This window comes from Mixophyes fleayi, chromosome 8, assembly GCF_038048845.1.
Source record: "Mixophyes fleayi isolate aMixFle1 chromosome 8, aMixFle1.hap1, whole genome shotgun sequence".
NCBI classification, from domain to species: Eukaryota; Metazoa; Chordata; class Amphibia; order Anura; family Limnodynastidae; genus Mixophyes; species Mixophyes fleayi.
Window position 1 is genome coordinate 95,858,527 of NC_134409.1, and position 27,370 is coordinate 95,885,896.

Genomic DNA, 27,370 nt, shown 5'->3' on the forward strand with positions numbered 1-27,370 from the left:
ACACTGCATGCTTGAAAATGAAGAGTATTGAGGAATATCAACACGGGAAAAAAAGTGGAGACAACCTCTACAGTGAACCCCCAAGGGATCCTTCCTCCCTTGCTTGTCCTTGGTACATTTGAAGCAGACCTGACAACCATCTGGAGGGTGAGTGTTTGGTTCTTATAATACAGATTTAAATATACAAGCTATCACCCTCCCTAACTACCCAAGAGGCTTCAAAAGCCACATAGTATTCCATTGGCATGAGGCCAAACAGTCAGTAGCAGCATGCAGGGCGAGGGGGCGCTACAAGCGTATTAGCCTAGGGCATGAACACATATTCAGAGAGAAGTACCTTCAGAAAATGTCCAAGAAATTGTAGCCCAGCATGTTCGTCATAACTTCTGATTCTCCAGCTGCTGTAGGACTAAAATTCCCAATGTTCCCAACCACCAGCCTGCCGATTTGTCACATGGTTCATATGTCTGCATATGACTAAACGTTGAGGTTTTATACGCTTCTATGCCAATTCCATCCAAACCAGATGGAGTGGCATGTGAGAGAAAATGTCCTTTTTATGTATGTATTTTATTCTGAGTATAAATGAATGGTTTGTTTTTATTATTCTTTTGTGGAGATCCAGTGATTTACCTTGGCATCAGTGCAAGAGATAAATATGACTTAGGTTCTGTGTCCACCTGTCACATTGAGTGGGGGGAGAGCAGAAATCACAGAGGGACTGCACACGGCATGAGAAATTCCACTGACAGCTTCTCCCCAGTAAGTACTTCAGTTATTCTTCCTGCACACCTCTACATATACATATATTTATACATGCATACACACACACATCCTGGATGTACGAATTGTCAAATTCTATGCTGCGGAGAATCGTCTGTACATCCAGCAACTGGAGAAATATATAAACTACAATACAGACTTGCCTGTGAGAGCAAAGTCGTGATTTATATGCTCAAATGCCCATGCAATTTACTCTACATCGGAAAAACATCCTGTATGCTTAAAGAGAGGCTAGCACAACATTGGATGAGATTAAACATCTGCCTGTGGCGAGACACTTGTTGAGAAAGGGCATCCATTTGGGACTTGAAGTGGTATCCTATAGATCATATCCCTCCACTGAGGAGAGGAGGAAACTTATTTCTTTAATTTTTATGTGTGAATATTTTTTTTCATTTTTTTTTTTATTTCTATGTGGGTTTAGTTATGTTTATTACGTTTGGATTTGTCATTTTTTTCTGTTGTGGTATTAGTGAAGTTTGTAATGTTCACTGTTAATTATTTTCTCTGTCAATGTACATCTAGTATCTGCTTGATTACTGCTGCAGCCTGTCATTACCTGGATGGTGTTGTTACTGCAAATATGTTTATCTGGTTGTTTGGATACACTAATTGAGAAAAGACCTGAACAACACATTTTGATTTGAATGCACCTTTTGAACATAATCCAGATGGCTCTGATGTGACCTGTATTCATCTGCATGATGTTAACCACTCATTTACCAACTGACCACTGTGGGCTATTAATTTTACCTCGAGACAAGATCGCTATACTTTATGCTTTGGGATCATGGACACTTAAATTAGTGTTTTAAGTTCTGATATAGCCTACACGAGGGATCACATATATTTCATGATAGGCAACACTTAGGGCTAGATGTACTAAGCTGCGGGTTTGAAAAAGTAGGGATGTTGCCCATAGCAACCAATCAGATTCTAGCTGTCATTTTGTAGAAAGCACTAAATAAATGAAAGCTAGAATCTGATTGGTTGCTATAGGCAACATCCCCACTTTTTCAAACCCGCAGCTTAGTAAATCTAGCCCTTAGGATAAATTGCTATGTTTGTGGTTGCTAAGAGGAACGGGGCCTTGGGGCTATATTTACTAAACTGTGGATTTGAAAAAGTGGAGATGCTGCCTATAGCAACCAATCAGATTCCATCTGTCATTTTGTAGAATGTACTAAATAAATGATAGCTAGAATCTGATTGGATGCTATAGGCAACATCTCCACTTTTTCAAACCTGCAGTTTAGTAAATATACCCCTTGATCTTTTATACACAGGTGTCTACTTAACTATATGACATTATATTTAATGCCCCTGATGAAAGCAACCTAGCTGAAACGATCTTTGGAAAGGGGATACTATTGTGATTTATCTATTTTTTTCTATTACATTTCGTATTCTTCTTATTGCTGGTCTGTTCGCCTGTATAGGGGGATGTTAGTATGTTTTGTTAGAATAGTGAGCTCTATGGATGTAATATTGCTATATCTAATATGCAATTATTTGTTGTTTTAGCGAGTCCTGCCATAGTGACTCTGTAAAGTAGTAGATACACACTCCTTACAAATATCATCAAGGGTGTATTTTCCATTTTGTAAATCAATGTGAGATCAACATAATTATAAAACTCAAACTCAATCTCTCAAAAACTGAATTAATAATATTCCCACCCAAAAATGGAAGCTTCCTGCCTGACATTTCTATTTCTGTTGATAACATGACCATAAATCCCACCCCGCAAGCTCGTTGCCTAGGTGTAATCCTTGATTCACAACTGTCGTTTATTCCCCACATCAACTCTATATCTAAATCATGTTACATACACCTAAAGAACATTTCCAGAATACGCACATATCTGACACAAGACACACCGCAAAAACCTTAATTCATGCACTCATCATCTCCCGCATCGACTATTGCAACTCCCTGCTTACTGGTCTTCCCAAAGTCAGACTTGAACCCCTACAATCTATTTTGCACGCAGCGGCTAGATTGATTTTCCTTCCAAACCGTTAATTCCTCTGCTGAGCCACTCTGTCAGTCTCTACATTGGCTGCCTGTATTTCAACGAATGCAATATAAAATTCATCTACTAACATACAAGGCCATCAACAAAATTGCACCGACATACATTTCCTCACTTGTCTCGAAATATCTCCATACTCGATACCTCCGTTCTGCACAAGATCTACGTCTCTCCTCCACTCTCATCACATTCTCCCATTCTCGGTTACAGGATTTTTTCCGGGCTGCACCCACTTTGTGGAATTCCCTCCCACGCACAGTAAGACTTTCCTCTAGTCTTCAAACCTTCAAGCGTTCACTGAAAACCCACCTCTTCAGACAAGGTTATGATATTCCTCAACCATCATCTTAATTTCTCTAGATTACCCTATTACCATCCTCTACACTGCTAACGCAAGACAACAACCCTCTGACCAACACTGCCACACACACAGCACACTCAATACTTTTACCTTTGCAGTCTAGCTGGTCCATTGTGCAATATGATGTAGCACATGCCCTTGTGTTTCTAACTCCCATTGTCCCATAGATTGTAAGCTTTCGAGCAGGGTTCTCTTACCTCTCTGTCTGTATGTATTACCCAGTATTGTCTTATCAATGTTTGTTCCCAATTGTAAAGCGCTACGGAATTTGCTGGCGCTATATAAATAAATGTTGATGATGATGATAGGTTATAAACGGAGTTCTAATAGTAAGATACAGCAGTTTCATAACCCCTGGAAGTGATGTCACACACTATACAGAGGATTAAGATATATTAATTGCTTGCTAACTGTATAAACTATATTATTGGTTGGATGGGACAGTTAATTAATTCATGTAAGAAATGTTTTGCTAAAAACATTCCCTTTTGTATTGGATATTTCTACTGATATTTTATAATGCACAAATTTTCTTGTCAATATGGATGTTTTCCAAATGTATGTAATTCATATTGTAACTACACAATTACGATTAATTGATTATTTTACTGTTATAAAAATCAATTTTGATTGGTTATGTATTAGATATACTGGTTTCATATTCCCGGAAGTGATGTTACGTCATAGAAAGTACTAAGTAATAGAAGATACACAAGTTTCGAATTACAGGAAGTGACATCATGACAAATTTCCAGAAGTATGGAGCCCGTCCGTGGATTTCAAATATCGAGTGGGCATTTGGAAAGCTCTGGATTTTAGACACTATTTAAACCCTCCAAAATATGATGTAGATATACCCTTTGATAAAGTCTTCTGAGATGAAACGCGTTAAGGATGTAAGGAAGACTGTTTTTTTGCACCGTGGGACGTCTGGAATACGATTTATACAAAAAGGTTGCTGACTTTGTCTTACACAGAAAAGCGCAATATATCAATTTTAATGTACGGGCATTTGCCTATGTTTTCAATCTTTTAATGTTTTAAATAAATGAATGTTTGTTTTACTGGCTAAATCTGGAGCATATTACACCATGTTGTGGTATCTTTGAGCCTACAGCTATATCCCGGAAGGCTTCCATTATCTGGACTAATCTGAGTAAACAAGACCTTGGTATTCAGCAAATTGATCAGATAAGTGCTTTATATATCTCATTTTGGTACAAATTCACTTTGGGCACTGACAGTTTTGATCAATTGAAGTAAAAGTTTTACACTACTGTGGCGCTCTCTCTCTTTTAGGTTTTGATATATCTTTATCTACATATATATTTATTATATCTATCTATATGTCTAAGCCCTCTCTCCTTCTGTACAATCTCATGTAGCGAGCTTTCTGCTATCTCCACATGGATGTCCCAACGTTACTTAAGGCGCATGTTCAAAACAGAGCTTATTATCATCCCTCTTGCCAGTCACCACCTGCCCTCAAATCTCCCTCACTGACAATAACACCACAATTTCCTCAGTCTCCCAAGCCCGCTGCCTTGGTGTCACTCTTGACTCCACCCTCTGCTTTATTCCTCACATCCAGACTCTCTCCCAATCCTGTCGACTCCACTTTAAAAACATTGCCAGAATACACCCTTTTCGTAATCAACATGCTACCAAAACTCTTATCCATTCTCTCATCATCTCCTGTCTTGACTATTGCAACCTCCTGCTATCTGGCATTCCTAACACCCATATTTCCACACTTCAATCCATCCTAAATGCTGCTGCAAGACTGATCTTCCTCTCTCACTGCTCCACATCTGCTGCACCACTTTGCAATTCCCTACACTAGCTCCCTGTGTTCTCCAGAATCAAATTCCTCTCCCTTACCTACAAAGCCCTCAACAACATTACCTCTGCATACATCTAAAATCTCACATTAAAATACTCTCCCTCCTGTCCTCTTAGATCTACCTCTGACCTTCGCCTTGTCTCATCTCTGGTAACCACCTCTCACTCCCGCCTACAAGACTTCTCCCATGCTGTTCCCCACTTATGGAATTCTCTACCACGCTCAATCACACTTTCCCAGAGCCTTCAAATCTTTAGAAGCTCTTTGAAAACCCATTGCTTTTTAGTGGTAACCTTATCCTTGATAACACTATTCACACTAATGCACCCTCACTACTATCCCAATTTCCACTGTGAAACACATTTGCTCCTCTTGTTTAAACTGTGCTCTTCCACATAGTATGTAAGCTCTCTAATGAGCAGGGTCCTTCATACCCTTTGTTTTCATGTCTCCATTTATTTTGTCTACCTTGTATGTCCATGTTTTATGTATATATTGTTTTCCCTACTGTATAGCACTGTTTTGCCTTACAAATCTACGATGATAATAATATATTATATTTTTTTTTTTTTTTAAATACAAAAAATAAATCACTTATCCAGGGTACTCATTCCCCCAAAAAATGAGTACGTTTTTTTTATAGTGCAAATCACTTGCAGACAAAATGGACAATCACAATTTAGTTTATGTGGCCCATCAATGTTAAAATATTGTAATGCACCAATTTAGTACCATGGATAAACATGTTTGAAAACCAAATAGTTACAGCTCAAGTTTCGCTTACATGTAAAATATAGTTCAAATATACTGTAATCTCTGGCTTAAATGGATATAGTTGGTAGGCATTACCACAGAAGCATTCTTACCTTCTTTTTAATTTGTCACGTTCCTCCCTATCCCTTTCTTCTCTGCGTTTTAACCGATCCTGATTCCTCTTCTCTTGCTTCTCTGTCACAAGTCTCTATTTTATTAAAAAACAAATATATATTACAAGAAATACCACCAACCTCCTAGTAAAAGGAACATCCCGTTATCATAAAAAGAAATTAGGACATTAAAGTAACAAACCCCTTTATTAGAGTTGTATAACAAATTAATATGGGTGGAAAGGTAGTAGACATACCTTTAACTCATCTAATTTCTCACGTATCTCAATGAAGCCCAAGTGTAACTTGCCCCCAAAGTGGTCAGCCAGTCTTCTGTCATTGTCATGGAGGCCCAAATAGGCAGAACAGACTTCACATACTCTCAGTTTCTGCTGCTGGAAGCTGGAGGCTGGCATTGAGCTGCGGTAGATTTCCTGTTTGTAAAACAAGTTTTCGAAAAATAAATATATGACACACTTCTTCTCTACTCAATATGTGCGCACTTATGTGTAGCCTTAAACAACTTGCTTAAAATACTATTTTAGAAAACTTTCTGCTATTGCATCTGCCAATGCTCTGTGCAGGAAGAGGATGTTTGCCTGGTTTTCTCTCAAAAAATGCACTTCCTTTCAAGCTCTATTGAGAAATAAAAAAAGGACAGACTCAATGTTCGTGCCATGAAAGCTTACAGAACAATTGTTCCTGGGATTAGTAAATGTGGAGTGGTAGAGCACAGCAGGTTGCAATATATTAGGTGGCAAAAAAAAAGTTTAGGGAGACCTGTATGCGCAAAACAGTGTACATTGCCTCCAAAGGAAAGTGAAGAGGGAACTTTTTCACCTGTGGTGTATTCACATTATCTTTGGAACATGAGGATAAACATTCTTACACTTATACCACACATTGATTACACAGCAAAAACATTTAATTACTTTGTCTACCCAAGTAAATTGTATGAGGACATTCGATTGTTAATTGGGATATATAGGCCTTTTTTTTTTTTCTTCTCCTCTCTTACACCTGGCGAACCACAGTTGATCATTTTATTTATTTACTGCAAAAACCATGTTCACAGAAAAGATTGAGTCAGTGGTATGTAAACCAATACAAGACTTTCCTTCTACAAGCAAACTTGTGATGACATCACTGGGATTTCCAATGTGTGCGGTGAAAGTATTGCAGTCACTGAAAATACACAGAATTCTAGTTTGCTCCTGATACCTATATACACACACCTTCTGAGTATAACGTGTGTTAGGGAAGGAACGGGTTAATTGCAACCACACACAATAATGATAAAAAGTAGACTTTACACTCGAAACACATTAATGTTATTAAAATGTGTTAATACAAGTGTATGTGAGTACATAATAGCCACAAGAATACTTAATTTCCACATAAGTATTACAAACCTCAGCTTCTCTTTTTCGAATTCTTGTCTTTTCAACTTCATCCATAACCTTCTGTGACTCTTCAACATTTCCCTCTGCTCCTAGTTGCTCAGCTTTGGCCAGCAGTTTTCCAATCTCTTCATTTAACTCATGTACTCTCTCTGCCTAAGCAAGAACAAAACCAAAAAACAGGTAAGAACTGGTAAGGTAAGATAATAGTTTGAATGATGTTAATGAGGTTGTACACTATTTTACATCAACATGCCCTGTAAATGTTTATATTCCAGGGCCAAAATGTAGTGAAGACACACACATATACCCATCTATACACACATATTATACATAAGTGTGTGTGTGTGTGTGTGTGTACGTGTGTATATATATATATATATATATATATATATATATATATATATATATATATATATATATATATATATATATATCTCAAACACACTGAAAATGTTCAATATGTATAATATACACTTCTACAGTATAATTAAACAGAGCCGTGTTTTTAATGTGTATTAAAGGTATACTTAACTGTGTTCTTATTAAATGTATGCATTTGGATCTTTGTGGACCACTTGGGATGACCCAACTACCGCTTTTCTTTTTAAAGGAAATAAGGTATTGGTATTTTGCAAAAAGATTGCAATACGACCACAATTTTAATATTCTTCAGTATGAAAGGCACAGAATACCAGATTTCTTTCAAGAATGAAGGTAGCATTAGATAGTGTACATTATTGCAATTATATTTTTACTTCAAAATTGCATACCAGATACACTTTAACAGACAGGGACCTCACAGCATTAAGGAGCTCAGCTTTGGTTGAAAAGAGCGAACGCTAGGCTGCCAGCTCAGAAAGCCCATTCCTCTTCAGGCTACATTACACAACTCCTCTGATGGAGTCCTGCAGTGCACAATGACAGCTATAAGCTGACCACTTTCTGTTTAGCGTGCAGCTGATATTAAACAATGCAGGATTCAGTCTGAGAATCCATGTAACTTATTAGTAGTGATTCTTGGCCTTAACAGCATGGGTGTTAAAACCATAGTCCTTAAGTTCTTTCATCACCAAGGTTGAGGTAAGCCGACTTAAACAGGTCTTGTCTTAGATATTCTCAACATGGCATCGGGTCCGTCAGTTCTTTCAGAACCACAACATTCTTTGCCAGTCTGGTGCTATCACAAACCCATTTTTTTTTTTAATGGAAACCTCAAACGTGATTATTTCACTTTTTTAAGACCAGGAACAATTATTAATCATTAATTAATAAAAGTTATGTTTTATACACATAATAAATAATAAAAGTTATCTATTTCAGACCGGAGTGCATCATTTTCTTTTTCTTGTCAGGAGATTCTCTCCTTTAAAGGTTTTTCTTCTAAGCTATCAGAATCACCTAAACACCCTCTCCCTTGTTAACCTTATTTAGGACTCACAGAAGCTTTGCTATTGCAGGGAACAGGCAAGTCAGATGAAAATTCCTTGGGACAGATATGACATATACCAACATCATCTTTGGATATCTTGCTCTTGAGCAAAAGCGCTCCACAATGTGATTCAGCCTAGACGCCAACATCTGGCTGACCCCATTTTTCAACTATCTGTTGAAAAACAGAGTGGAGGGACCATGCCTGCTGAGAAATTTTGCTTCAGTTTTCCAAACCTGGAATGAACGTCGGAATAGCAGGAATATTTTGCTCCACCCATCTGATTATTTTGCCGGGTTCTCTCATGAAAAGGGAACCCTTGTCGGACTAGATCTTTATGGCCTTTCCTTTGGTGTTCTCAGACTAGTGCATTGAACACTGCTCTCAGATCCAGCACATTTGCCAGAAGCTTTGACCCCTCTGGAGCCCAAAGTTCCAGATGAAGGCCCCCCAGCACAATGGCTGTCACAATTGTCCAATTCTAAATGGTGAATCCCTGTTGAAGTTGTCGACCCTCAGCCACCGGAAAAGCGACGGAAGCACATGGGAGGAATTTTCAGCATCTGATCCCTCCCAATAATGCAGTAGAAGTCTGATGCTTCTGTGGTTTAGTTGCCGATTCAATTATCCTTTCCAAAGGATAGGCAACCTTAACAAGACATGCACCCAAGCCGGCTTGTCTGTTGCAGCAGCTGCGGAGCGCAAAGACCCCTGGCTGATTGCCACAGATAGAGAAAAATATCTCCCAGAGGGTACCGCAGAGGAACAGTTCACTGCATGATCCCTGGATGGACTGTGTCAAAGACCTCCCTTGCCATCTGTTTCACCCGCTGCGCATAAGACCTCACCACCTGAACGACTACTAGGCAATTTGAAGTAACACTTGGAACAGGTTGTTTAAAATATTTAAGGGCAGCATCCAGAGCTGCCTTGCCTAGGAACTCTGAAGCCTTCCCTAATGTGATCCATTAAGGGCAGCAAGTCTGAGTTCGGCATGCGCAACTGAAGACCCACGGTCACCTGGCCGAACTATTTCTTGCTGACCAATGTAGATGTCAAAATGGGTCTCAGGCCTGCACCTGTGACATAGATGAACCTTAAAATGCCATTGAAATCCGTACTGTCACTGCACCAGACCCAGCACTTGGAACAGGGTTAGTAGTAGATTTGGACAAAATGCCACAGGCATGTCCACTAGCAGTATGTCAGAGAAATGAATTACTACTTTCCCCTCTTCTTCACAATTGTCTACTTCTTAAAGAGACATCTGAAACAGAAGGATCCAATGAATACTGAATGTTGAGTCTAGTGAACTGCCATGACCAATGTATCCACAGTCTTTGTTGTTTTCTTTATAAAATCAATGTACTACTTGATTAAAAAAAATAAAAACAAACAAAAATAAAAACAAAAATAAAACAAAAGATAACAGAGAAAAAACTGACAGAGTACAGGTAAACAAATGAACAGTCTATGTAGGATACATGCGGTCTCGAGGAAGGATATCAAGGGACACAGTCACATTAAAACTAATAAACAGTACATTGATAGTCAAGCATATGGGTGCATATCAGAAATGACACAAGTTACACAAGCTGTGAAGATTAGGCAAGAGACTGAAAGTTTACCAAAGGATCATTGGGCAACCAATATACATATAGAGGAAGATGTGCAGGCTCAGGTGCACCAGGGGGTAAATTTATCAAGCTGTGGGTTTTGAAGAAGTGGAAATGTTACCTATAGCAACCAGATTCTATTTATCATTTTAGTATATTCTTTAAAATGACAGCTAGAATCTGATTGGTTGCCATAGGCAACATCTCCACTTTTTCAAACCTGAAGCTTGATAAATTTTCCCCCAGGAGTCAAACTGAGAAAATAAATGAAAGTTACGATATAGGAGAATGACAAGCCTCAAGATCCTCAGCGCTAAGTCTATATCGCGAGGAATACCACCAGGATCAAATTTTGTGATATTTATGTTGTGCATTCCTGCTAGTGTACATATACTGTTCACGATTCATCGTGTCATTTACCAAAACTCTCCATTTGCGGAACTCTGGTCCTTCAACAGCAAGACACATACAGGCTATTATAACTTTCGCCAGAGTTGCAAGAATAAAAATATATATGGAGAGGGAGTCCTGAACAAATTGTCTTCCAGGGTAGAGCCAAAAAGACATACCTTAGAGTCAAGGAGAGGAGCAACTGTTAAGGTATCACATATACATTCCCACATAGCAGTCCAGAATGCAGTCACCACTCTGCAACTCCAAAGCATACTTTTAAGGATATGGTTCCAGGTCTCATCAGTGAGCGGGCCTAAATCAACTACCCACTTGGACTTGAGAGGTAGTAGGCCGTCGGGTGCATACTGGAAGTTAAATTCTGAATAAAGGGTAGAGATGACTCTTCGGATACCCATAGTTAGCATTAACTTCTTAGTAGGGGAGGCAATTATTTGGAACGAGGAGTTACCAAACTGAGAATAAACAGAATGCCTCAGCTGTAAGTGCCGATTAAAGACAGAGTTGGGGAGGCCAAAGTCTAAACGTATTTGGCACTCCATTACAATAAAGATGGCCCAACATAGCCAATCCATATTTATGGCAAATATCATTAATTTATGGAGGTTACCAACATACCACAGTGGAGAGTCGAAATCCAGGCCTTCCCTCCTATGATATTGTGGCCCTGGCCCAGACCTTCACCGGCTGTGTAACAATAGGAGCAATATTTTTAAACGACTTCCCACCAGAAGTGGAGTAGCCCGTTTGCTCACCAAGAAATCCCACAAATGCACTATCACCAGAGGCCCTCAACCAATCAAATGTGATAATTGCGCTGCCAAGTAATAAAATGTAAAGTAGGGTACAGCCAAATCACCCATATTGCCATGGATCTGAAAATGGTACCCAATTTAATTTGGGTTCGTTTAACACCTCAAATAAAAGAGAAGATAAACGTGTTAATAAGCTGAAATACTCGATTAGGGACATGTATAGGAGAGTTCTGCAAAACATACAGATACTTAGGCTGCACAATCATTTTAAAAAGGTTAACGCTCCCTGATACAGTGAGAGGGAGCCGCTTCCACGAGTGAGACTTGAGCTTAAAGTAGTCAGTGATGTGGTCAATGTTTAGTTTAAAAAATTCTGTAGGGACAGGAGAAACCCAGATTCCCTGGTACTTAAAATGCAGTGTCCATTGCAGGGAGTGACTAGGAGTCAAATCAACGGGGAAGACACCATGGAATGGGAAAAATAAGATTTTTATTCACCGTAAAATCAATTTCTCCGACTCCAATAGGGAGGTGGGACTAGGAGTTTAGGCTCTTAGACTTGTTTTAATTCACACACCCCTCCTCTCCTGCAGATACCTCAGTTTTGTCTAATCAAGCCTAAGAGAAAGGGGGGCCAGGGCAAAAATCTAAACGTAAAATTCACAAATAGAACTATTTACAGAGCAAAGGAGGGTATGCAGTGTCCCCCAATGGAGTCAGAGAAATTGATTTTACGGTGAGTAAAAAATCTTATTTTCTCTTTCCTACCATTAGGGGACACTGCGAGACATTGGGGACATACCAAAGCTGCCTCTAAGGGAGGGAATGCTCTGGAACGCCTGCACGCAATACTCTGTGCCCAAAGCTCGCATCAGCGGATGCAAAGCCATGCAAACTGTAGAATTTTGAAAATGCATGGACAGATGACCATGTTGCCGCATAACTGCTTCGCCAAAGCCACATGACATGCTGCCCAAGAAGCGCCAACAGCTCTGGTAGAGTGAGCTCTCAACGTTACTGGGACAGGCCGAAAAGCCCGAACATAGTGAAAGTGATCCAGCGGGCAAGAGACTGCTTGGAAGCTGGCCAACCCCGCTTCTGGGCATTATAAAGAACAAAAAGATCCTTAGTCTTATGGACAGAAGCCTTGCGGTTAACATAGTATCGAACAGCACGAACCACATCCAGTAATAGTAACTTGTCACTTGAAGAAGAGGGGATCGGACGGATAGCCGGGGCCACAAACTCTCGATTTAAATGGAACCTTAACACTACCTTCGGAACAAACGAAGGTTTGGTGCGAAGTACCGCTCTATCCTCATGGAAAATTAATAATGGAGGCGTGCAGCAGAGCACTGCTATCTCCGAGACCCTACGAGCTGTAGAGATAGCCAAAAGGAATACCGTCTTCCAAGTGAGAAGACGTAAATCAACCGAATCCAGAGGGTCAAATGGAGCCCTGGTAAGTGCATTGAGCACCAAATTGAGGTCTCAAGACTCTGTCAGATGAACGAAGTAGGACTGCACATGGAGCACCCCCTGCAAGAAAGTTTGAACATCCCTGAAGGCCGCTAGCCTGCACTGAAAATAAATAGGAGAGCGCAGAGACCTGAACGTTAAGGTTCCCCAGGTGGAGCCCCTTATCCAAGCCGGCCTGCAGGAAGGCCAACAGTCGAGGTAGTCTAAACGTGCACATGTGGAGATCTTGGGACTCGCACCAAAGAATGTATGCCTTCCAGACCCAATGATAGATGGCTGAGGAACACATCTTCCTGGCATTGATCGGGGTACCAATCACCTCCCGCGAGAAACACCTGGCCCTAAGAATTGGGGTCTCAACAGCCACACCGTCAAAGCTAGATGATCTAAAGGGTGGCAGAGAAGAGGTCCTTGAACAAGAAGATCTGGTCGCATTGGCAGACGGAAGGGAGGTGCCGCCGCCAGTTCCAGAATGTCTGAAAACAATGCCCTGCGTGGCCAATGAGGGGCTACCGCTCTATTTTTAACTTCTTTAGCACCCGTGCGAGCATGGGTATCAGGGGGACTGGTACACCAGCCGAAAGTGCCATGGCATCCGTGAATCCTGCCTGGGGGTCTCGAGACTTTGAGCAGTATAGAGGAGCTTGATAGTTCAGCCTGGATGCCATGAGATCGAACTCTGGCCTGACCAGCATTCCACTAGGAGAGTAAAGACCTGCTTGTTGAAGGACCAATCGTCTGGGTGAACGCTCTGCCTGCTGAGGAAGTCAGTCTTCCAATTCTCCACGCCGGGAATGTAAATGGCTGATATCTTGGGAACATGACGCTCTGCCCATACCATGATCCTGGCCGTCTCCTGCATGGCCCCTACGCTGTGAGTTCCCCCTGGAGACTTGGATACGTCATGGCCGTGGTATTGTTTGACTGAATCTGAATAGGCTTCCCCGACAGAAACCTCTGTGCTTGCGTCAACGTCCTGTACACCGCTCTGAGTTCCAGGACATTGATTGGGAGTATGGCTTCCTGGGGAGACCAGAGACCCTGTAATCTCAGAGACCCTGGTACCCTCCCGCAACCTAACAGACTTGCGTCTGTCGTAACCAGAGTCCATGACCAGGCTTGAAGAGACTGACCTTTATCCAGATTCTGTGTGGATAACCACCATGCCAGGGAAAGGCGAGTGGGTCTCGACAGGCAGATGATCTGCCCGTCTAGATGCATCTGGCAACCGGACCATTTCTGAAGAACCTCCCGTTGAGGGTGAGAATGGAATAGCGCAAAAGGCACGGCTTCGAACACCGATACCATCGTTCCCAGGAGTTTCATGCAACTGAGGAAAGAATCCTCTTTTCGCACCAGGAGGATCTCGGTCTTGCGCAGTAGTGCGAGGACTTTGTTTTCCGGTAAATATACTCTCTGGGTCCTTGAGTCGAACATGAGTCCCAAGAAACGCATCTGCAGCGCCGGAACGAGTGATGACTTGGGTAAATTCAGAACCCAGCCGTGTGCTTCCAGAAACTGAATTGTGATCTGGATGTGATGTGTCAATAGCGATGCCGATGGAACCTTTAGAAGAAGATCGTCTAGAAAGGGAACTATTGTGACTCCCCTCTGTCACAGGAGCCCCGCGCCATGAGCTTGGTGAACACTCGGGACGCAGTCGATAGATCGAAGGGTAGGGCCCTGAACCGAAAGTGGGAGCTCCCTACTGCAAAATGGAGGAGAGACTCGCACCTCTTCCATATCAAAACATGCAGGTAGGCATCCTTGATGTCTATGGAGGCCAGGAATTCTCCCTGCTCCATTCCGGCGATGACAGTTCGAATGCATTCCCCATTTGGAACTTTTGAAGTCTTACCCGCTTGTTTAGAAACTGCAGATTTAAAAAGGGGATGTAATGACCCATCCGGTTTTGGCACCAGGAAGAGGCTGGAGTAAAACCCCTGACCTCTTTCCCTCTGAGGGACGTGAACAATGACTCCAGCTGCCAGCAGTTTCTGGATTGCCTCCTGAAGTGCTCTGCACCTGAGGGGACAAAGGGGAATATCTGTGGTGAAGAACCTCCGTTGTGGAAGCTGGACTAGGTCTATGTCTTAGCCCCGGGACACAATTCCTTGTGACCAAACGTCTGTGGTGGATGCCCACCACTGGCTTTGGAAGCGAAGAAGCAGTGTTCCCACCACATCCAATTCCGTCAGAGAGCCCTGACTGATGGAAGAAGGATCTCTAGACAACTTCGGGATAACTATATCCTGGTTTATATGAAATTCGGATACAACTTTTGGTTGAAAAGAAGGCGGAGTCCTCAAGACAGCCCTGTCATCATGATAAAAAACAAGAAGGGAGCTCTGCAGGAGAGTGCTGCCAACTCAAACACATCTTGCTAAATAAATTGGCAACAAAAAAAGCAACTTTCCAAGTGAGAGGCTTGAAGGAAATAAATTCCAGCAGTTAAAACGGCGGTTTCTGTAATGCAGTTAGAACCAAGTTTAGGTCCGAAAGAGCCACCGGAGGGACAAAGGGTGGCTGAACATGTAAGACCCCCTGGAGAAAAGTCTCTGAAAATAAATTGACAGGGCAGGGCCGACACCTGTACCTTAAGGGATACCAGTCGCAAAACCTTATCCAGACCGTCCTGAAGGAATGTTACTACTGTGGCTAAACGGAAGGAAGAGGTTGACACACTGTTCTGCTCACACCAACCTATATATGTCTTCCAGACACAATGGTAATTTCTGGAAGATGTTCGTTATCTAGCCGTTTTCTGAAGTCATGGTGGTTGCTTGTCTGCTGGCTTTGAACGGCACCCTGTCCAAATCTGCCTACCTCACTGCACCCCTCCCCGAGGTACTGAAGAATGACCTCTGGTGGGGATGCCTCTGGATCTGCCTGCAAAACAAAAGGAGCATTAACACCTACCTTTTGTCTTGGGGGCATCCACTGGCAGAACCGCACTTCGTCCCCCAGTGGCCTGAGAGATGAATTTTTCTAAGGGTGGACCGAATGCTGAGCCATCATATGGTAATGCCTCAAAGCCTTTTTGAATTCAGTATTCGCCTCCCACGATCTCAACCATAGTGTGCGCCTAGCCGTCACTGCCAGGAAGGAGGTCCGGGATAATCCCTGACCTGCGTCAAGTACTGCATCTCCCAAATATTCAGCCGCCTCCTTAATGTGGTCAGCCAAGGATGACAGAACAGCTCTAGGAAATCCCAACTGAAAGCCATTACTTAGGGAAGAGGCCCAATTTTCCACAGCTTTACGCACCCATGCTGCCGCCGTCACGGGACGGAGGGAAGCCCCTGAAGCCAAATATATGGATTTCAGGATACCCTCACATTTTCTATCAGTGACATCTTTTAAGTTAGCAGCACTGGGTAATGGTATAATGGTGGATTTTGCTAAATGCACAATGAGAGATCCACGCTGGGGTTATTTTCCCATGACACTACTTCAGAGTCTGTAAATGGATAATTGATAACTGGGAATCAGATATCTGCTATCAGGTTTCATTCTGGCCTCTTGCCAAATCTCTGACAATTGTGACGAGGATGGAAAATAAATTGTTTCTTTTTCCGTTTAAACATGGATGCCTGAGAGGTCACCTGTTCTTCCTCAGAAATGTCTAGCACCTGTCTTACCACTAGAATGAGGTCCTCCTCTCTTTTTCTGTTGGGGGAATCATCCTCCCAGGCAGATAACTCCTCAATGTCTGAGAGTCTTCAACAAGTTCAACATCCTCCATAATAGAGGGGTCAGTGTTCGACTCTGGCAGCTCTTGGGCCTGGGATTGAACCTGGCGTTTGCGCTGCCTACCTGAGGAAGACGACTAATATTTCTTCCAGGGATGAAGAAACTCTGACCAGACCTTGTACAGATCTTTCAAGGTTTTGCATGCAGGAAGGTGCAATGGCCATCCCTAGGACATGAGTTAGAATTGTCAACACCTACAATAAAGATTGGCAGTTCCCTGGCCAAGGCTGGCTCCGGCACACCGGAGGCCTCCCCAGATGAGCGCTGGCCCAGGTCCTCAGCCTTGCAAGTCGTGCATAGGGCATCCGGGTCTCACAATCCACAAGGTAATTTTGTTTGGCACTTTGAACAAGAAAAATATGATACCAAAGTGGTACCGGCAGCCTTGGACTTGAAACTAGTCTTTCTTTCTGACATGATGACATCGCAAAAAGGAGAGAAAAATACAAGACACACTTTGTAGAATTCAGTCACTTTCTGAGTGACCACTTCTGCCCGGGAGCCTATTTTAGTGTTCAGCCAAAGTTGGAGGGGAAAGTGGGTCTTTAAGCACTGCAAGCGCTCTTCCTCCCTGCTGCAGTGTTCACAGCATGAGCACTGCAGTGAGCAAAAAAGTAATTAAATTAAAATAAAATCTAAGTGAAAGAAAAAAGTGCCTATTCCAGTGAAAATAAAAAAAATAAAACGGATATCTCTGGTGAGAGTGGGTATAGAGGAGAAGGGAGCAGGCCAAACAGGTCTTTAGTGCCCAACTCCACACAGCGCACTCTATACCCCACGGTGAGCAGTGTCCCCCAACTGTATGTGCAAGAGAAAAGTATTTGGCCACATGTATAAATTATCAAATTAAGGTTTTTCAATCAGACACCGTTGCCAGAGACATATAAAATCAAACACCTAGCCATGCAGTTTCCATTTGCAAACATTTGTAATACAAAATGGGTTGTTCTGAAGAGCTCAGGTGACTTCAAGCATGGTACAGTGATAGGATGCCACCTTTGCAATAAGATGGTTCGTGAAATTTCATCCCTGCTGAATATTCCATGGTGAACTGTAAGTGATATTATTAGAAAGTGGAAGTGTTTAGGAAAAATATGAAGCAGAAGACAACGTAAAATCAGAGCAGGGTGAACGATTGTTAAGGCACATGGTGCGTAAAAGTCGCCAACTCTCTGCCGATTCCATAGCTGAAGAGTTCCGAATTTCCACCTGCATTAATGTAAGCACAAAAACTGTGCAGTCAGAGCTTAATGGAATGGGTTTCCATGGTCGAGTAGCTGCATATATGCCTCACATCACCAAGACCAATGCCAAGCATCGGATGAAGTAGTGTAAAGCACACCAACACTGGACCGTGGAGCAGTGGAAACGTATCCTGTGTAGGGACTAATCGCGCTTCTCTGTTTGGCAGTCAGACGGAAAAGTCTGGGTTTAGTGGATGCCAGGAGAACGTTACCTGCCTAACTCAATCATGATAATTGTGAAGTTTGGTGGAGGAGGGATAATGGTATGGGGCTGTTTTTCAGAGTTTGGGCTAGGCCCATTCTCTCCAGTGAGGGGCAATCTTAAAGCTTCAGCATACCAAGTCATTTTGGACAATGCTATGCTTCCAACTTTGTGGCAACAGTGTGGGGGAAGGCCCTTTTCTATGGCAACATGACTGTGCACAAAGCAAGGACTACAAAGACATGGTTTGAGGAGTCATGAAAAAAGCATTAAAAATTTCATGTAAACAGATAAAAAAACATTACATTAGCATGCCCTTTCCAGCGCTCCAGGGTGCTTATTTAAAATTGAGCATCAGTTGGTGTGAAATGATAGAGGGAAGGAGCTTTTGCTTGAGTAAGTTAACTCCTAAGTACCCACAGCTCCTGGGTCTGCCTATTAACCCAAGGTTGACCACACCCTTCAGGTGCTGCAGGTTTTATAAAGATGGAGGTTCAGGGAAAGGTTTAAAATGGAACACCCTGAATATAAATTTGTATCACTAGCTTAAGGAGTCACCTACAGGAAATGCCTTGACACTGGCAGATGAGCTTAACTCCAATATAGCAACATTGTGCACAAAATTCTCCTTTAAGTATATGCTGACACAGTGGTTTTTATATATTGTTTGTTTCTGAGCGCCGGACATCATTTTTCTTTTATATACACCCAAGGTATCAGTATCCCCGAACATGGATGAAAGAGAAAGATTAGCGTTTGGATTATTAACTGAATAGGAACATGGTCAGACATATTTTGTATTGTAGCTTGTTTGTTATACTGTGTATTCATAAAGTCTGAAGGTCTTACTTTGGCAGCCACTTCTGCACTTATCTCGTCCTGAGTATCAGCCAATCTTTTTTTCGCAATGTCAGTCCTCCTGTCACAGTCTGCAATGAATGACTGCAAGTGGTCCATTGCCTATGGGTAAAGAAATAGTTCTAAAATTACGACATTTTAGAGATAGCAATGAAAGAAAAAAGAGGATTTTTGTACTTACGTTAAATCCGTTTCTCTGATTCCGTCTGGGGGACCCTGCTTACCATGGGTTGTGGAGGGGAGCACGGGAGTTGGCACCTAGCTAGTTAACTTTAGCACTACTGACAGACCCCTCCCCTCTACAATCCCCCTGACTCTTCCTCTTCAGTTAATTAAAAAGCCCCAAGGAGAAAAGGCCAATCAACCAAGAGCACACAGAGGAAAAGCAGAAGGGAGGGATCGCAGTGTCCCCCAGACGGAATCAGAGAAACGGATTTAACGTAAGTACAAAAATCCTCTTTTCTCTTTCATCCAGTCTAGGGGACACTGCTTACCATGGGGACGTTCTAAAGCAGCCCCCTAAGGGTGGGACCGCTCTGAAAGCCCCGTTCGTAGAGCACTACGAGCAAAATTTGCATACGCGGACGCAAATACATTAAACTGATAAAATTTGGTAAAGGTGTGGACAGAGGACCAGGTGGCTGCCCTGCAAAGCTGGTCCGCAGAAGCCCCATTTCTCGCTGCCCACGATGCCCCTACCGATCTGGAAGGGGCCGTAAGTCTCTCTGGCATAGGACGGTTAGCCCTTATGTAAGCCTGCTTAATGGTTGCCGTAATCCATCTTGCAATAGACTGTTTTGAGGCTGGCCAGACTCTTATTAGAATCAAAAAGTACAAACAGAGAATCTGTACGCCTAATCTGGGAAGTTCTCTTAACATAAATACGGAGAGCCCTAACCACGTCTAACTTTTCCATAGACTGCTGATTAGAATGAGAAGTCGATGAAAAGACCAGAACCATGATTTCCTGGTTCAAATGGAATGCCGAAACAACTTTTGGAACAAAAGAAGGGAGAGTTCTTAATACCGCTTTGTCCTCGTGAAAAAACAGATATGGTTCCCGGCAAGACAGAGCTCCCAACTCTAAAACCCTGCGAGCAGATGCAATTGCTAAAAGAAAGACGACTTTCCAGGTCAGACACCTAAAATCTGCCGCAAGTAATGGCTCAAAAGGAGGCCCTTTAAGCATATCAAGTACCAGGTTAAGATCCCATGGTGCTGTAGGCGGAACGTAGGGAGGCTAAATATGTAAGACTCCCTGAAGAAAAGTCTTAATGTCTGGCAAATCCGCTAACTTCAGGTAAAAGAAAACTGAAAGCGCTGATACCTGAACTCTTAAGGAACCTAAACGGAGACCCGCTTCCAGCCCATCCTGAAGAAAAGCTAATAATCGAGGAAGACGAAAAGAGGACGTGTGACAGGACTTATTTTCACACCATCTGATATAGGCTCGCCAAATACGATGATAGATACGAGCTGAAACCGACTTTCGAGCTCGCAGCAGTGTTCACTACACTAAGGGAAAAAAACCCTAGCCCTCCAGAGCCTGGCTTCAACAGCCATGCCGTTAAACTGAGCCGAGGTAAGTTCTGGTGACGAAAGGAACCTTGTAGAAGATGATCGTCTCGCGACGGAAGACGATGTTCTTGCCCTACCGCCATGGAGATTATGTCCGCATACCACACTCAACGCGGCCATGAGGGTGCTATTAAAATTACCGGCAGACCGCCCTGCTTCACTCGTTTGAGTACTCGAGGAAGCATGTATGCGTGTAAATATTGTCACTTATTATATATGTTGTTTATTCATAAATACTCTGGGCTCACAGTATTTATGAATAAACAACATATATAATAAGTGACAATATTTACACACATACAATCAGCGTCTGACCATACCCAGGCATAGCAGGGGTCTCTCTTTTGATCAGCCAACAATTATACTAACCCAGGGACTTTGTACCCCAAACAGCTTATAAATTAATGTTATGCTGATTAATCTCTAATCCATTGGCAAACTATTTATGGGAACTATACCCTTAAGGATTGTTTTTGCTTTTTCTTATTGGATAATTACACATCCCTGCTATCTTCCTAGCTCCACTGTCCGTGGTATATTTTTATACACTTTTTGCACTTGCTTTCACAGGTTTTTTCTCTCTTTTATTTCACTTTTACATTAAGAGGGTTCTCTAATCTCGATAGAGATATGTTTTTAATTTGTCAATATTAATAAAGGCATTTGCCCTATCATAACATAAATCTAAATATTGAATCATTTGATAAGTTCCTACCATACCATTATTAAACCAGGTATTTCCCTGGAATGTGAGCGCTATTCTCAATTACTAAAACTGGATTAGGAGTGCTCTAATAATCCATTTCTTTCAACCTTTTTGTTGTGTCTGGAGGCCATGAGATCTATATCCGGAAGACCCCACCTCTGAACTAGAAAATGAAATACTTCCGGATGGAGGGACCACTCCCCTGGCATCATTGCATTGCGACTGAGATAATCGGCCTCCCAATTTTTTATTCCTGGAATGAACACTGCCGAGATTGCTGGAACATACTGCTCCGCCCAAAGAAATATTTGAGCTGCTACTCGCATTGCAGCTGCACTCCTCGTTCCTCCCTGTCTGTTGACATATGCCCCAGCCGTGGCATTGTCGGACTGAACCCTGACTGGATGGCCTTGAAGAAGAGTCTGGGCCCCCCGAAGAGCCAAAAGAATTGCTTTCAACTTCAACGTGTTGATGGATAGGGCTGATTCCTGAACTGACCAAAACCCCTGGAGCCGGAGATGCAGGACTACAGCCCCCCAACCTTTTAGGCTGGCGTCTGTTGTGGCTATGATCTATGACCATGGAGCAAAGGACCTGCCCACCGACATGTGATCCTGAATCAGCCACCACTGAAGCGATTCTCTCGCCTCCTGAGACAGCGAGATCTTCTAGCGATCCAAATGTAGGTGGGATCCTGACCATTTTGTCAACAAATCCCACTGGAAGCATTGTGAATGAGCCCGACCGAAGGGGATCATTTCGAAGGAGGCCACCATCTTTCCTAGAAGACGCATGCACAAATGAATTGAGGGACTGGGAGAGGACAAGCCCTGAGATGTTATACTCTGAATCAAGCTGATCTTCTCCGCAGGCAGGAACACCTTCTGCTGACTGGTGTCCATGATGAGTCCTAGGAAGACCATGCGTTGGCACGGAACCACCTGGAATTTCTTTAAGTTTATCAGCCACCCATGCCTCTCGAGGAAAGCTATGGTGAGGGATAAGTGCTGATGCAAGCAAATCTCTGAGGAGGATTTGATGAGCAGATCGTCTAAGTAGGGAACAACCTGAACTCCCTTTAAGTGAAGACACGCTGCCATTACCGACATGATCTTCGTGAAGACCCTTGGAGCCGTGGAGAGGCCGAAGGGAAGAGCCCGAAACCGATAGTGGGAGGCCCCCACTGTGAATCTCAGAAGAGGCTGATGACCGCTCCAAATGGGAACGTGGAGGTATGTGTCCTTTATGTCTATGGAAGCCATAAACTGATATTTCTCTAAGACGTTTATTACAGACCTCAGGGACTCCATCCGAAATTTGTCCATTTGCAAGTGCACATTGAGGTTCTTTAGGTTTAAGATGGGTCGAAAGGACCCGTCCGGTTTCCTGACCAGAATTTTTTTTGAATAAAAACCCTTTCCTTTCTGGTTGTCTGGGACCCTGCAAATAACTCTTTGCGAAAGAAGAGAGGCGACACAACCCTGTATCGCCTGTCTTCTTTGTGGATCTCGGGGTAGCGGGGTTACAAAGAAACAATGTGGTACCGGACCCAGCAGGTCTATCATGTACCCCTTGATATAATGCCCTGAATCCAAGGATCCTGAGATGACGCTGCCTGTAAGGCCTCTGCTACTGGAGTATCTACTTTAGGGATCCCTTCCCATCGAGCCACGTTCTCTTCCTGCAATGGAATAGAGAACCTTTTAACAGGCTGTTTCCAGGCTCCCTCAGCAATATCTCTGAGTTCTACAGAAGGAGGAAACCGAATAACCCTTCTTTTGGCTTTCTTAAAAAGATTTCTGTCTATAGAACTAGGATCCTCCATTTCTGGGAGGTCCAAAGCCTGCCTCACCGCTAAAACCAAATCATCAATACCTTGGTATCTAGCGTTTTCTTCCTGTTCCAGCAGCTGAACCTGGTCAGGATCAAAGTTTATGTCGCCTTCCTCTTCGGGAAAACCCCTCAGAATCCGAAAGGATCAGTAGAGGATTAGCGGATCTAAGCCGCTTTCTTTTAGAAGGAGGTAAATCTGGGGATTCAAGCAACCGATTTAGCCTGTCTAAATCCTTTATAAATGCCGAGGACCATGCCAGTTCTGTCGGACCAGGGGGCTGATCTGTTACTAAAGAGGAAGGTCCTGCTATAGCCGTTTCAGGAGAAACTGTGGCAGCAGGAAGCCCCAAAGCTGTAACAGCATTATTTGACACAGTAGGAAGGGCTGCCACACTTGTCAGTGAGTAGATTGAGTGATAATCTGTGCTAAAGAGGAAACCGACTGCATCAGAGAAGCCACCCAGGCCGGCTCCTCCGTCAGCAGGGCTGGAGTGTGTTGGGTTTGCGCAGAGGGGGCCCCCCCTTCGCAGTCAGAGTAGAGCGCCAACAGGTCCTTCTGCCCACATGGCAATTTAACCTTGCATCTAGAACATGTAAAATATTTAGCCATAGGACCTTTTCCTTTATCTGTCATTTCACAAAGGAAAGGAACACCAAACACACCAGATAAGAGAGATTGATATCTAGGCAAGTAAGAGAACCACAATATAACCCCTACTAGCCCCCCTTTGTAAACCACACAATACAGTTTTGCTGTAAATGCTTAAACAAATCTGCGGTACTTAGCCAAAAGGGTCACACAGGGGAGAAGTCCAACAGCAGTGTCCTGGTGCCTGCTCCCTCCAAGATAAGTTCTTTCCCGGGCTTCTCTGGCGCCAGAAGACTTGGAGTGTTCCAACTGCGCTGAAGAGCAGGGGAGCTCTCTGTAGTCTAGTTCTCCCTCTTCCGGCACTCTTGTAACTCTCTTTTTTTTTTTTTTGAAAAAAGAACTACTTGTATCGGCAGAGTAATGGAGACCTAAAAAAAGGGAAGTCTCCTGCAGCGTTCAATACCCCAATGCCCCCTCCTTTCTCTGAGGGGGGATCTTGGTATAGTCCCCGACCTCTCCTCCTTCATTCTATTCCTCCGCGGACCTAATGAAAAAAACATGGCCGCCGGCAGTGTATTCCGATAACCGGCGCTCTATGCCTGCAGTGGCAGCGCCGGTTATCGGGGGAGCCTCCGAGAGTGACAGCGGTACGTGAGACCGCTTGTCACACTGCAATCAGACAGCCTATGCTCTGCCATTGAGAGCCGTCTGCTCTCTCCGACAGAGCCCTGTCATTGCTGCGATTTTTCTGGGAGTGTGTTCTCTATGATAGAACACACTCCCAGCTCTGCCATCCAAACCTAAGTATTGCTTAAACAAACAAACAAAAAAAAAAGTTAATAAAATTAAAATCAAATTAAAAATAATCAAAAATAAATGAAAGAAACTTGCTGAAAAAAAACAGCCCAACTCCTTGGGCACCTAGAAAAAACTGAAGAGGAAGAGGCAGGGGGATTGTAGAGGGGAGGGGTCTGTCAGCAGTGCTAAAGTTAACTAGCTAGGTGCCAACTCCCATGCTCCCCTCCACGACCCATGGTAAGCAGTGTCTCCCAGACTGGATGAAAGAGAAATCAATGTTAGACCCAAAGAAAATTAAAAGACCTACAATTGTTTTGTTTTTAAGTTTGAATGCACCCATCTTAAAAACATTCCCAACACCACCCTGGATGTGCAAGGCAAAGAAGCTGCAGTAATTTTAAAGCAGGCTAACTTTTGTGAAACTGTAGTGCTAACCTGCAGATAAGTAAACAGATCATTTAATACTTTTAAAAAACAAAACAAAGAAAAAAACAGCAGACCCACAATGAGCATGTTGACTATATGAAAAAGTATATATTTTTATATAATCATTAGTGCCAATTTTTTTTTCGTATCTGTTCGGTTGATATGGTACTTAGCGTATAGCATTTTGGTATTACGCTGCCCAAGCCCCTTTACACCAACATATTTCTTCAGAGTCACTTATATTATGTGACATTTCTCCAGGGAGTCCCCCCTCCTTTCAGAATCTCCACCTATTAATCTATCCCCTCCACAAAATGACATAACCAAAAGAGTTCCCATTTCTCTTGCTGTAACAGTCAATTCTCTGAGAGTCGATACTATGAAGAAATTAAACTTAATACAGAGATGAGTGCAATGTATCCATAAAGATGACTGGAGAGCTGAATATAATCAGTAACTGCAGTGATCTTCAATATGGGAATCTCTTCAATATGGGAATCTCTTCAATATGGGAATCTCATGGTTATGTCAGTTGGGGAGTGGAGGATTTATACAACAGTAACAGAAAAAAAAACGTATGTGGAGTTCTTCTGTAAGGGTGATTTTGACAAGAGAAACATTGAAGTATGCAAAGTAAAAGTAACCCATAAAACAGGTAGAGAGAAATATTATGTACATGTTCTGCACCAGTTAGTACCAAAATTCAGTAAGTAGTAAAGCCCACAAGACGGTCCATTTTTGAACAGCAGCCTATTAATATTAAAATAAATACATAAATGGAGGGGGGAGGGGGACAACACACCTTCTTTGTAGAAATTGATTAACATTTCATATCCATCAAAACCTAAATCATTTGTAAAAATTTGAGCAAAAACAACTTACATCAAGCTCAAAGAAGAAATCTTGCTGTTTCGATGCAATTTCATAATCTGCCCTCAAGGCCAAGTCATGGACTTTCAAGCATTCTCCCAGATCCATCCTCTGTACAGAATAGAAAAGAGGTAGGAAAAAGAGTAAATGCTTTCTTAACAAAAAAAAGGGGGGGTCAATTAATCAAGTAAATTTTAAAATTACGTGATCCAAGCTGCACTAGCAATTTTCAAACATAACATGAAAAAAGAATTAGCTAAATGTTATGTTTATTAAATTATTATATTTAACAGGTTTAGCTTATAAACGACTACATTTCCATTCATTATGCCAAATATGCAAAAAATTTACCAATTTACAAAGTACCCAAGTCTTTAAAGGAGGTAATTGCTTCAAAATCACTTTTGATTTGAGTTCATCTGTTAAATCTCCTGTGATCACCCAAAGTCAATGAGGATTCTGGCATTTTATAAAATACACACATTTTTTTTATCCCCAATAATGATAACTTGTAACTTCTAACATTGTACTTCTAAGCTTTCATTAATGCACCAATTAGAAATGTCAAATATACATACAGAAGGAACTGCACATTTTTACAACAAATGCAAAACACACTGTTTAATGGCTTGCAGGCAGGTATTCTTAAAAATGCATATTTCAATACGCCTATACTGAGTAGTTATGTATTGCCCTTGCTCATAACTGGATAGATGCTAAGTCATTCCCATGATCACATTAAGAGTATGAGTCCTACAAAAGCAAAAGAGCTGCCTGTTAACATACACAGTCCTGCAGCTCTGCCACAAATCTGGTGGTTTAACAAATCAAGTCAAATTTGACATGGGCGTAAAGCATTTCCTTGTTCAGGTCAGCAAATGTTGCTATAAAAACTCCTATTTGAAGCATCATCTTACTGGATTTTCAATCCTATCCATTCAATTAGTACCTGAGTAGACAGTATGGTCGGCCATTAACATTTTGGAAGCATAACAGTTGAGTGGCTCCAAAAATAACAAAAGGGAGTACCTCAAAAACGAAATCTCTTGTGCAATATTGAAAGTGTGTTACAACTTCACTTTCATGTTGTCATTAGAGGAGGTCAACACTTAAGAATGCAACAGGTTTGTGGAGCTACAAAACTGCAGCAATTTGTGACTGCTTCAACACACCACCATATTAGATCATACTTTTCAGAATAGTTTTTATAAATGTCAGCCAGAGTCACACCTGACACTATTATTATTATTTATTTATTTATAAGGTGCCCAGATTCCGTAGCACCGGAAACAGAAGCAAGTAACAAATACATGAGGTAATACACATAAGCAGCATAGATGACTGAGAGTAATGCTATGGGTACTAACAAAAGACATGAGATACAAGGGAGTCCGACAGCAGACAGACATGGGACAATAGGTAGAGAGGAGGTGAGTTTTGAGTTAGAAGGACTGAAGGTTGGGGGAAGATTCGAGTGAGGCTGGGTAAGGTGTTCCAAAGATTAAGGGCAGCACGGCAGAAGTCTTGGAGGC

At 42.3% G+C, this 27,370-nt stretch overlaps 1 protein-coding gene across 2 annotated transcripts in view; it reads right to left on the minus strand.

The window, feature by feature from the left end:
- LUC7L2 (LUC7 like 2, pre-mRNA splicing factor) overlaps nucleotides 1-27,370 on the minus strand; it is a 44,420-nt gene that overhangs the window by 7,497 nt on the left and 9,553 nt on the right. For both annotated transcript variants that reach the window (XM_075182905.1, XM_075182906.1), the window contains 5 exons: nucleotides 25,851-25,949; nucleotides 19,030-19,140; nucleotides 7,301-7,444; nucleotides 6,146-6,322; nucleotides 5,889-5,983 (listed from right to left, as the gene is read on the minus strand). In XM_075182905.1, the coding sequence (XP_075039006.1) occupies nucleotides 5,889-5,983; nucleotides 6,146-6,322; nucleotides 7,301-7,444; nucleotides 19,030-19,140; nucleotides 25,851-25,949 (626 nt within the window). The remainder of the gene's footprint in view (nucleotides 1-5,888; nucleotides 5,984-6,145; nucleotides 6,323-7,300; nucleotides 7,445-19,029; nucleotides 19,141-25,850; nucleotides 25,950-27,370) is intronic.